At 52.6% G+C, this 10,866-nt stretch overlaps 1 protein-coding gene across 8 annotated transcripts; it reads right to left on the minus strand.

Moving 5' to 3' along the window:
- Positions 1 to 567: 567 nt before the first annotated feature.
- POLL (DNA polymerase lambda) lies at positions 568 to 10,860 on the minus strand. Of its 8 annotated transcripts, none has more exons than XM_035268854.3 (9): positions 10,814 to 10,860; positions 9,842 to 9,978; positions 8,166 to 8,460; positions 7,621 to 7,783; positions 6,917 to 7,234; positions 5,353 to 5,526; positions 4,653 to 4,781; positions 2,101 to 2,269; positions 568 to 1,483 (listed from the first exon to the last, which is right to left on the minus strand). In XM_035268854.3, the coding sequence occupies exons 2-9, from the start codon at positions 9,954 to 9,956 to the stop codon at positions 1,119 to 1,121; spliced, it is 1,728 nt and encodes a 575-aa protein (XP_035124745.1). In that variant the 5' UTR covers positions 9,957 to 9,978; positions 10,814 to 10,860; the 3' UTR covers positions 568 to 1,118. The 8 variants fall into 8 exon arrangements, with proteins under 8 accessions (XP_035124745.1, XP_009008434.2, XP_035124740.1 ...); XM_009010186.5 differs by having other exon boundaries at positions 9,842 to 10,002; XM_035268849.3 differs by having other exon boundaries at positions 9,842 to 10,046.
- Between the last annotated feature and the right edge of the window lie 6 nt (positions 10,861 to 10,866).

A 10,866-nucleotide genomic window follows, 5' to 3' on the forward strand; every position in this document is an offset into this window, starting at 1 on the left:
CAGCCTCAGGAAGCCCTCCTATGCTCCCCAGCGGGACCTGCTGCTCTATTAAACCAAGCTCTGTAGCTCAGCTTCCAGCCCTCCACCAGCCCAACCTGCTCCTGACTCCCAGCACAAATGTCCCCTCTAAAAGTGGTCCTTCATTGTCCCCAAACAGAGCCTGCTGACTCCTCTGAGGCAATTTCTCTGCCAGCCTGCCTTTCCTTCCTTCGGGAAGCCTTCCCTGACTGCCCATTCCTGTCCATGTACACAGGTCACCATTTAATTATTCCTAATGGTTTCCTGAGTCTTGTCACTTTTGCTCGTGTCCCCTCATAGCCTGGTCTAAGGCAGGGCCTGCAGAAGATGCTGATGGCTCGATAGGCGCTCCTGGTGCCTGACTCCACGATTCTCCCTGGTCACAGCACTGCTGTCTTTGCTGTGAGTTTAGGAGCTGACTCAGGCCAGACCTGTCTGGAGGGCAGTTAACACAGTCTTTCTGGGCTCTTCCTTTCAGTTCCCATCCTGTCCCTGCCTGAGTGGAAGAAGGCAGGCAAAGGCTGCAGCAGCTCATAGACATCAGGCAGGTTCAATGTTAAATGCACTTTACTGGGCCCCTGGGCCTTCCGACACTGTCCCCACCGAGCCTGGGGCACCCCCTTTCCAGTACCACCAGCTGCGCTGCCCAGAAAGCAGGGTGAGTAGAGGGAACACATGTGGAACAGCTGACCTACTGTAGAGGGTCCTGGATAGTGCCGACAGCCCGGCCGCTTCCCTCCCCTGCAGCTTCTGGCCCCACCCAGCAGCTCGGCCTTTCCATAGCAGGGAAGGGGGACACCTGGGGCTTCAAACTAGCCACCGGCTCCTGCTTAAAATGGGACAAGGGGCCACTTGCAAAATTCTTCGAGGGCAGTGGAGAGGTAGAAGGGATGGCAGCCAGCTCCTGCCTGGGAGAGGGCAAGGCAGACCCTGGGAGCCAGGCTGGCTCTCGCCTTCAGGCCCTGAGCCCTGGGCCCAGCTCCCTGAGGAAGCTGGTGTTTGGAGCAGTGAGGTTCAGCCAGCTGAGGCTGGAGGGAGTACTGGTGGCCAGGAGGGGCAGCCAGTCCAACCTGGCTCTCCTCAGCACCCCCAGCGAGGGGTCACCAGTCCCGCTCAGCAGGTTCTCGGTAGGGGAGGCCTAAGAGCCTGAAGACATCCTTCTCAGTGGGAGTAGGCAGCACTTGGCCAGGCCCCACCTTGCAGCCTTGGGGGTTCCGGACCACAGCAGTGGTGAGGGCATGTTCTGACAGACTCATGCCCTTGGTCTTGGCCAGGGCCCGCATGGAGCGGTTGAAGTGTGCAGAGCCGGTGAAGTAGAGCAGGGCACAGGCAAACTCACTGTAGGGCACCACGATGATGTCCAGGCGCCGGTGCCGCCGCCCTGGCCCGGGGAGCTGGCACACCCCCAAGTACTTCTGTTGCTGACCATTCTCCTCTTGGCTCACCAAGTCATCTGTGAGGAACCCTGGCCCAACAGATGGGACATTGGGAGGCAGGGAGCCAGGCCTGGGCTATCCCAGCCTCCCAGGTCTCTCCTGATCTCTAAGCTGGGGCTTGCCCAGGCATTAGCTGGGATCACTACCCTCTCTGGGCTCTTCTCCTTTTCTATAAAACATGGATAGTAATTCCCATCTCACCCATAGTGTCACAGAAAGACCAGATGAGATCCTCGGCCTTGAGGAGTCACTGAGCACCTCCACACAGGTGTGGCAGGGAAATCAGATGAGATCCTTGGCCTTCAGCATTCACTGAGCACCTCCACACAGGTGTGGCAGGGAGATCAGATGAGATCCTCGGCCTTCAGCATTCACTGAGCACCTCCACACAGGTGTGGCAGGGAGATCAGATGAGATCCTCGGCCTGCAGCATTCACTGAGCACCTCCACACAGGTGTGGCAGGGCTGCTTCATCCCTCCCTTGAGAGGATCCCAGCCCCGAGAGAGAGGCGGGATGCTGGCAGGGAGCTGCTCCCCTGCTTCCTGCCTCGGGACTGGAACTCTGAGGTTCTCCCTCTCGGGCGGGGGGGCCCCCAGCCCTGTGCTGCCCTCCATCAACCTGCTCACCCAGAGATGGAGCTAATACCTTGCTGTCGAAGGCTGTCAAGGAGGCGGCTGAAGATACCCTTGTGGGACCGGCCATCTGGGTGAGTGATGAGCACATCCACATCACCACAGGTTGCCTTTCCGCGTCGGTATGAGCCACATGCCACACAGAGCAGCCTGGGGTTAAAGGCCTGGGCTGCTTTCTGGACCTATGAAAGAGAGCAATGACAGGTGAGCGGCTGTGGGGAGCTCCTCTCCTACAGCAGCACAAGGGCCTTCCCTGACTCGGGCCCACACCCTCAGCTTACGCCCATTTTCAGATGCCTGCTGCCAGCCCTGGGTAATCGACCCTGAGAAGCTGCTGTTCTTTCCCTTCGCTAGGACAGAAGCGAAGCAGCTCACTGTGCAGGAGGCAAGCCTGAGGAGAGATGGGTGAAGGTGCCAGCTCTGCTTCTGAGAGTGGGCACTGAGCTTGCCCTGTGGAGCTCTTTAAGGGTAGGGAAACACAGGCTCTCTCTACCCCAGCCCACATGCCCATGTCTGTGAAACTCCACTTAGGACAAGGGGCCAGGTGCTGAAAGCCCTCAGCCAGGTCTAGGCAGCCCCAGATATCTACTGATTTGGAGTTAGAGGTGGAATGTGTGAGCTGGGGCTCGGTGTCTGAGCAGCTGGCTGGCAGCAGGGCCCAGGCCCAGGCCTGGGAGAAAGCGAAGCACAGAAATCCAGCTGCACCTATGGGAAAGCAGAGGAAAGAAAGCAAAGAGGGGACAGTTCTGAACCCACACCACATCCTTTCTTGGTGGGGAGGGAGCTGAGACAGCAACTGTCAGCTGAAGAATTGCCCCTCTCAGAGGAAAAATAAACCTGTTAGCCTCCACCCCTGAGACAGTGAAGTTCTTTCATATGCAGATGGCCTCCCGCCTCCACCCCAGGACACTGAGAATTCTGGGGCCGATACCTCAAGTCTCCTGACAGGAGGGCTCTGCTAATCTCCTTACTCCCTTCTTGAGCCTCCCAAGAGAATGGAAGGAGGAGGTCCACGTGAGTAATCCCATCAAAACTCCTATGGCTGGAGCCCTTACATGGGGGCACGGGAGGCCAGGTGGGAAGCCTCTTTTGTTCCAACAGGCTGGGGACTAACTGCAGCATTCTCCATGCCCGGACACCATGGCTGAGTGACACCATGGCTGAGTGACGGTGTCATCACTAGCACCAAGGCCTGGTGATGGGCAGACAAAGAGGCCTGTCCATCCATCTCACACCAGCCTCACAGCCCTGTGGCCTGGAATGGAGCTGGAGGCTGATTTCAAGCAGACTGGGCCAGTCCCCATGGGATCCCACTCTATCAGAATCCCCGACAAAAGTGAGCAACCTTGCCTCTCACAAGCAGCTCCTAATCCTAATGCCCACTGAACAAATGACACACTGAGCCCCAAATGCAGTCTAGTCTGTCTCTCATCTAGGTTTCAGATGAACCTAATCACTAACACAACTCTAAACCAAACTATGTCTTGGACAAGTACCAAACTTAAAAGCAACCAGCATTAAGAAAATCCTACGCCTAACTAAAGCCTAACTTTAACTCAATGTTTGTTTGTTTGTTTTTGTGGGGTTTTTTTTGTTTTGTTTTGTTTTTTTTAGACAGAGTCAGAGAACAGGGTATGGAACTCTGAGAACTCTATTGCCCAAGTTAGAGTAGAGTGGCACGATCTTGGCACACTGCAACCTCTGCCTCCCAGGTTCAAGCAAATCTCCCACCTCAGCCTCCCAAGTAACTGGGATTATAGGCATGAGCCACAGCACCCGGCTAACTTTTTTGTATTTTCAGTAGAGACAAGGTTTTGCCATGTTGGCCAGGCTGGAAATTTTTGTATGTTTTATAGAGACAGGGTCTCACCATATTGGCCAGGCTGGTCTTGAACTCCTGAGCTCATGATCCACCCACCCTGGCCTCTCCCAAAGTGCTGGGATTAAAGGTGCGAGCCACGGCGCCTGGTCTTAACTCGATCTTGATGGAGCTTTCTTCCAGCCCCACACCGAATCCTACTGGCACTGTGCTCCTACACCAATTCTGCCCCAGATCCACCTGGTTTTGGGTGGTCCATACATCCAGAAAAAACAGAAACCTTTGCACATTTGTGCATTTTGGGGAGAAAACAGCCCACAGTTTTCATCAGGTTCTCAAGAAGTTGGTGAAATAAAAATAAAATAAAATTTAAAAAACATTAAAAACCTCTGTCCTGATCTACCCTAACCTCAAGTAATACAGATATAATCCGCCTGTAATCTAACCCTAACATTAACCCAATCCTAACACCAACCAGACAATAATCGAATCCAATCCTAATAGGTCTGACTACTGAGAACTAGAATCCAGAGGGCTGATGTTACAGCTCTTTCCTCCCAAAGCCACCCACCCCCGCCTCTGGGCCTGGAGCTTCAGTTTCAACTTGCTCTCTCCTCAACCTCCGGTGACCCACAGTTTCCTCTGCCTGCTGTGCTCCCCAGCTGAGGAGTCAGGGGTTCTTGGCTTTGACCCAAGACCTTACAGCAGGACCTGGCTGTCCTCACTGCTCTGGGACACCTGCTTACTGTCTGCTCAATCTCTGTAGCCTCCTCTCTGGGCATGCGTTCCAGGAAGTCATCGTAATGCTTCAGGCCAATGGCCTGCTGGGTTGTCAGGGAGGCCTGGCTGCGGATTTCTTCCAGACTTCGGAAGCCCTGGAAAAAAGCAGCCAGATGGGAAGATGTGAGGCTCCAAGACCAATGAAGAGGTATGAGTGAGCACACACGAGGCTCCTATTGCCCCAAACTCTAGGGAAGGCTAGGGGCAGGACTGTCCTAGGGGTGGTTAGTCTGTACTCAGCAGGACATGGGAAAGGCAGGGGGTATGGAAAACATGCCATAATCCAGCCTTGCCACTATCCTAAAATACTGGTTCACGATTCCATCAGTCTGAGGATGGGCCTGGGCATCTTCATCGTTACCAAGGTGATTGTGAGTAGAGCCAGGATTGGGAACCACTGCACTAGACATGCAGTGTCAAGGCCTGGCCTCCTTAGGAAGGCCCTTGCTGGTCTGGCAAGACAGAGAAACATTCTTCTTGTCTCTGCCTACTCCTTCTTAAGGATACCAAGCAACAAGGCTGCTCTGGGAGCTAAGGGGTCTATATGAGTCCTGGTTCCCTCGAAAAAATGGTCTCCCTATACTGTGGGTGCATTCCCATCAGAGAAAAGGGTAGAGAACTCTGAGACACAACAAAACTGAAGTAGGGGCTGGGCTAGTATGTGACCTGTTGGTACCACATCTGGGCAGTCTTGCTTCCAGCTCCCCAGATGTTGGAGAAGAGCTCCAAGACAGGTACGCTGTCACTGATATGGTCCAGCTTTCGCAGATGCCCACTCTCCAGGATCTCTACGATTTTCTCAGCCATCCGCTTCCCAATTCCAGGGATACTGCAGGCCTCCTAGAGGAGGAGGAGGCAGAGGCAAGAAAGAAGAGTGAGGAGATGGAGGAGGTAGAACCAGTGGAAAGGAAGCTGACTCCTCTAGCAGATGCTGGTGGAAAACCCAGCCTGGCTGCTTGGCAACTGTGTGGCTGTGTAAAGCTTGGGTTGTAGATAAAGATAAGAATTTTGGATAGAATGAGGGCTGGATAATTTGTTTTTTGGAGATCAGCAGTAAGAAGTAGAAAATAATGATGACATTAGTTACCACCACCACCACCACCACCACCACCATCATCATCATCATCATCGTTCCCACAGCAAGAGCAAACATTTACTGAGGGCGTAATTGCTGTACATCAGGTCCTGTGGTACAGGTTTCATTTCATTGAATAGTAGCCCCTTTTTACTAATGAGAAAACTGATGCTATGAGAGTTTAAGTAACTTGCCTGGAGTCACACAGTGAGTGAGTGACAGGAACCAGAATTCGAACCCTGGTCTGTTAGGCGTATGAGTCTAAACTTCTTTTTAAAAACCTTTTAGGCTGGGCACAGTGGTTCATGCCTATAATCCCAGCACTTTGCAGGGCTAAGGAAGGTGGATCGCTGGAGCCCAGGAGTTTGAGACCAGCCTGGGTAACATGGCGAAACCCCATCTCTACTAAATAAATAAATAAACAAAATGAAAAATAAAAAACTTTTTTTTTTTTTGAGACGGAGTTTTGCTCTTGTTACCCAGGCTGGAGTGCAATGGCGCGGTCTCAGCTCACCGCAACCTCCGCCTCCTGGGTTCAGGCAATTCTCCTGCCTCAGCCTGCTGAGTAGCTGGGATTACAGGCACATGCCACCATGCCCAGCTAATTTAAAAAAACTTTTTATTATGTTAAAAAATTCAAGGCCAGGCGCTGTGGCTCACGCCTATAATCCCAGCACTTTGGGAGGTCAAGAGATCGCGACCATCCTGGTCAACAAGGTGAAACCCCGTCTCTACTAAAAATACAAAAATTAGCTGGGCATGGTAGCGCACACCTGTAGTCCCAGCTACTCGGGAGGCTGAGGCAGGAGAATTGCTTGAACCCAGAAGGCGGAGGTTGCGGTGAGCCGAGATCGTGTTATTGCACTCCCGTCTGGGTAACAACAGCGAAACTCCGTCTCAAAAAAAAAAAAAATTCAAAAGTAGAAGGATCAGTATAACAAACCCCCAAGTACCCATCTCCCAGCCTCAACAACTATCAAGATTTTGCCAACCTGCTTTCATCAATTTTCCTTTTAGAAAAACAAGGATGTGCAAGTCCTAGACACCATAGAATCTTCACCATTGTACCAGAACCCCACTGGTGACTGGCAGCGCCTTCACTAACTCCTGGCTAGTAAAGAAAAGACCCCTCTTCCCACCCTAGCCCCTGGGTACCTGGTACGAGGTGACAGGCTTGTGGAAGCTCTTGAGGGCATTTATGGCCTTGGCATAGCCCAGGGCCCTCCACTTGTCCCCCTGGACACTGTAGGCTTTGGCCAGAACTTCCAGCTTCTCTGTGATATGGAGGTTGTGGTTGGTCACCTTCTGGCTTGAGGGCTGTGCACACACCCACTTATCCAGGACCTCAGGGGCTAGGCGAGGCTCACAGTCTCCCTCAATGGAGGTGGGGTAGTGGCCACTGATGAGGGCTTCCAGATCAGCTGCGCTAACCTGGGTTTCTTCCCCATCACTGGTTTCATCATCAGAGATGGGCTTGGGGTAGAGAAGGAAAGGAAACAATGAATTCTTACTCTCCAGGAGAAGGGATCCTTGAAGGTGGGGGTCATGGGGTTATCTTCTTTGTCAGGGGGAGGGTCTTCTAGTCAGGCCTAAGAATGGGGCGGGCCTTCTGCATCAGACTCGGATCTCCTTGAGTGTGGGGCCACATTCCCTTAAGCTCCCCCCAGTGCCTAGCCCTAGGATCCCCAGTGGTGTGTGGTAGATGCCGCCTAGATGAATGCGGCAGTGACGAGTGTTAGGAAGAGCTAAGTGGCTTCACAATAGCGCTCCTCTCTCAGGGGCCTGCGACTTTCTGAACAGCCACGAGGCCTTCCCCATTTCTGTGATCCGCTAGCTCTAAGGGATGGGAGGCTCCTGACCTGGGCTTGGGTGTTTGGAGCCTCTTTTGCCTTTTGGGGAGGAGACACAGGTCTGGTGGGAGAAGGAGGAGGAGAAAGTGCTGTCTGAAGCAGGGCCTCATGGGCGCCAGAAGGAATAGAAGAATCCTGCTCTGTCTTGCTGGGCTGTGGCTGGTCCAAGTACCTATGGGGATGGTGATAGGTAGTTAAGACACCGAAGGTCTCACCCTATATCTGTCCCCAGTCCTTCTGTACTCTGAAAGACTTGGTTTCCCAGTGTGCCCAATTAAAACAATGAGTTTCTTGAGGTGTTTGGGATTTCTTTTGAGACAGGGTCTTGCTCTGTCACCCAGGGTGGAGTGGGGTGGTGCAATCAAGGCTCAGTGCAGCTCCAACCTCCTGGGCTCAATCAGTCCTCCCACCCTAGCCTCTTGTAGCTGGGACTACAGGCACACACTACCATGCCTGGCTAATTTTTTAATTAATGGTAGTTATTTTTAACAATTTAAGAAGAGAGCTCAAGATGCTACTAGAAACATTTGAAAAAAAGACTGGGATCAGCCCACCTACTAGGGATGAAGATGCTGAATCCAGCTACATCCACCAGCCTCCTCTCCTGAAGGCACAAGCTCAGCCAGGCTGACTTCACCAGTTGAGCACCCTGGGGCAGCTGGGGTAATCTAAGAAGGCGGAGGGCCCGCTCATAGTCCATGCCATCATCCACCACAATGTGAGTGACACCTGGGGCCTGGGCAGGGCATAGCTGGCCACCATGCTGGACAATCTGCTTCTCAAAGAGTTCTGCCCGTGCTCGTCCAATGCCAGTGCGTACAACATGGGCCCGAAGGGAGCTCAGCCACTCTGTGGAAGGAATATCCAGATGACTACTGTCGTAACATTTTTATTTTTATCTGCCACCCCCTGGCTACAACATAACATCTAACATGATCTGAATGAAGTGTTTACAGTCTCCTACCCTGAAAATAAGCATTTCCCTTCCATCCAGTTTCCCTTCTACATATAGCAAATTTTCTCACAGGCCAGCACTTGAATGTAAGAGACAAAAAAAAAAATTTTTTTTTTTTGAGATGGAGTCTCACTCTGTTGCCCAGCCTGGAATGCAATGGTGTGATCTCAGCTCAGTGCAACCTCCGCCTCCTGGGTTCAAGTGATTCTCCTGCCTCAGCCTCCCGAGTAGCTGGGATTACAGGCATGCACCACCATGCCTAGCTAATTTTTGTATTTTTAGTAGAGACGGGGTTTCACCATGTTGGCCAGGGTGGTCTCGATCTCTTGACCTCATGATCTGCCCACCTTGATCTTCCAAAGTATTGGGATTACAGGCATGAGCCACCTCGCCCACCCGGGACAAGGATACATCCTGTTTCCTGGTGCAACCTAGAAGTGTCTGGCACATTGTAAGTAACCTGCAAATATCTGTTGAATTAATGCCTCCTCCCGTCTTACTTTGTTTGTTTTTGTTTTTTTTGAGATAGGCTCACTCTGTCGCCCAGGCAGGAGTGCATGCAGTAGCATGATCTCAGCTCACTGCAACCTCCATCTTCCAGGTTCAAGCAATTCTCGTGCCTTGGCCTCCCAAGTAGCTGGGATTACAGGTGTGTGCCACCATACCTGGCTAATTTTTTGTATTTTTAGCAGAGACGGGATTTTGCCATGTTGCCCAGGCTGGTCTCACACTCCTGAGCTCGGGTGATCTGCCTGCCTCAGCCTCCCAAAGTGCTGGGATTACATGCATGAGCCGCCACACTCCGCTTCCCTCCTTACTTTGAATCCCTTACCATTTATTCTTTCAACAAAGCACATATTTCTTGCCATTACATGTTTCTTGCCCTTACAGTCTGCCAGACCTGACAATCCTGTCCCCAAAGCCTCTGCCATTTATTTGTCAATTTGCCTGCAAAACAACTAACATCAAACCTGGGTAATGGAGGGGATTTCTGCTTGTCCCCCAAGGCAAAAATTCTACTGGTCATTCCCTGAGAGTCCAGGGAGTCCTTTCTGATTTATAGAGGTCTTTGGGTAGAAAAGAAGATAACACAGCAAATGGCCTGTCCAAGACCCAGGACCAAGCTTAGTACAAAGCAGGTACAAACAGACCTGCAAGCCCTGGACAGGCAAAGTCAGCTCCAATATCTGATTCTGGACATGAACAACGTAGGGCTGAAGCACATGAAGGCTGAGGGTTCAAGGGAATGAGGGTTCTGAGGGTCGGTTAACTCACCTTCTGCTTCTTCTCCCTCTTCCCTCCTGGGAATCTTTGCAAGTACTTTTGATGATGCATCGGCATGAATTTTCTTCCGCTTGGGAAATGCCTTCAAGATACCCCTGGGATCCATTGAAGTACGGCTAGATCTCGGTCTGTCAGAGGGTTGACCAGGGCAGCTGTCATGTGGAAATTCAAAATTCATGCTCTCCAACCTATTTGCCTGTGGAGGTAGGGTGTTCCCTGACTAGGCCTTAGGGATAGCAGCCCAGTTCGGGGAGACAGTGCTGGGGGGGGGTCTCCTCAAACCCCATTAAACTTCACTGGTGTAGCCTAGCTTCCCACTCCCCAGCCTTTCAAAGTATTAGTCTTTCGGAGTATTAGGGGGAAATGAGAAGACTGGGACCATTGGGGGTACTTTTGAGGAGCAGGAAACAACACCATTCCTCACTGGGGTTGCTCTAAAGATTCAGCACAGCCCTACTGCTGCAGCCCCCTTCTGAAGGGCTTTACCAAAATGGGATACTGGGCTAGGGAGTGGAGCGGAGACTGGGGAGAACCTGCACCATAAACCCCACATAATCTTTCTCTACCTTCAACACAGTTGCAGAGGAAAACCTAAGGAGGGGGACTTTCGGGGGTGAGTGGGAACGCCCTGCACCTGCCCTGGTCTCAGCCTCTCGGCACGGGGGTGCTCAGCCCCACAGCTGCGGGGAGATAGGGCACGGCCGCAGCAGGTGTGAGGCACCCTCCGGATTGGAGGAGTCTCAGTCTCGCAGCTGGGGATGGAGAAGACCCGGGCAGGTGTGCTGTACCCGACGCGTACGCAGCTGGCGCAGGCCGGGGAATCCCAGCTCCGGGCTAGAGGAAAGCTGCAGCGCCCGACCCAGGCTCCAAGAGTCCCTCTCCAACCCCCGAAGTCGGTCCCCGGGTGGGTTAGACAACTGGCCAAGCTGATCATTCGCAGGTGGGCAGGAATAAATCACTTACCAGGAGAGCCAATGAGAGCGGACGAAGGGGGAAAAGCGAGCAAATGCCCAGAA

This window comes from Callithrix jacchus, chromosome 12 (assembly GCF_049354715.1).
Source record: "Callithrix jacchus isolate 240 chromosome 12, calJac240_pri, whole genome shotgun sequence".
In the NCBI taxonomy this organism is placed as follows: domain Eukaryota; kingdom Metazoa; phylum Chordata; class Mammalia; order Primates; family Cebidae; genus Callithrix; species Callithrix jacchus.

Bases quoted from the DNA above. Each gene is read 5' to 3' on its own strand.
- POLL (XM_035268847.2), bottom strand. From the start codon at position 10,784: ATGATCAGCTTGGCCAGTTGTCTAACCCACCCGGGGACCGACTTCGGG. The intron at 10,003-10,638 runs GTACAGCACACC...TCCACATGACAG, and splicing joins GCCAGCTGCGTACGCGTCGG to CTGCCCTGGTCAACCCTCTG. The intron at 8,461-9,841 runs GTGAGTTAACCG...TTCCTTCCACAG, and splicing joins AGAGGGAGAAGAAGCAGAAG to AGTGGCTGAGCTCCCTTCGG.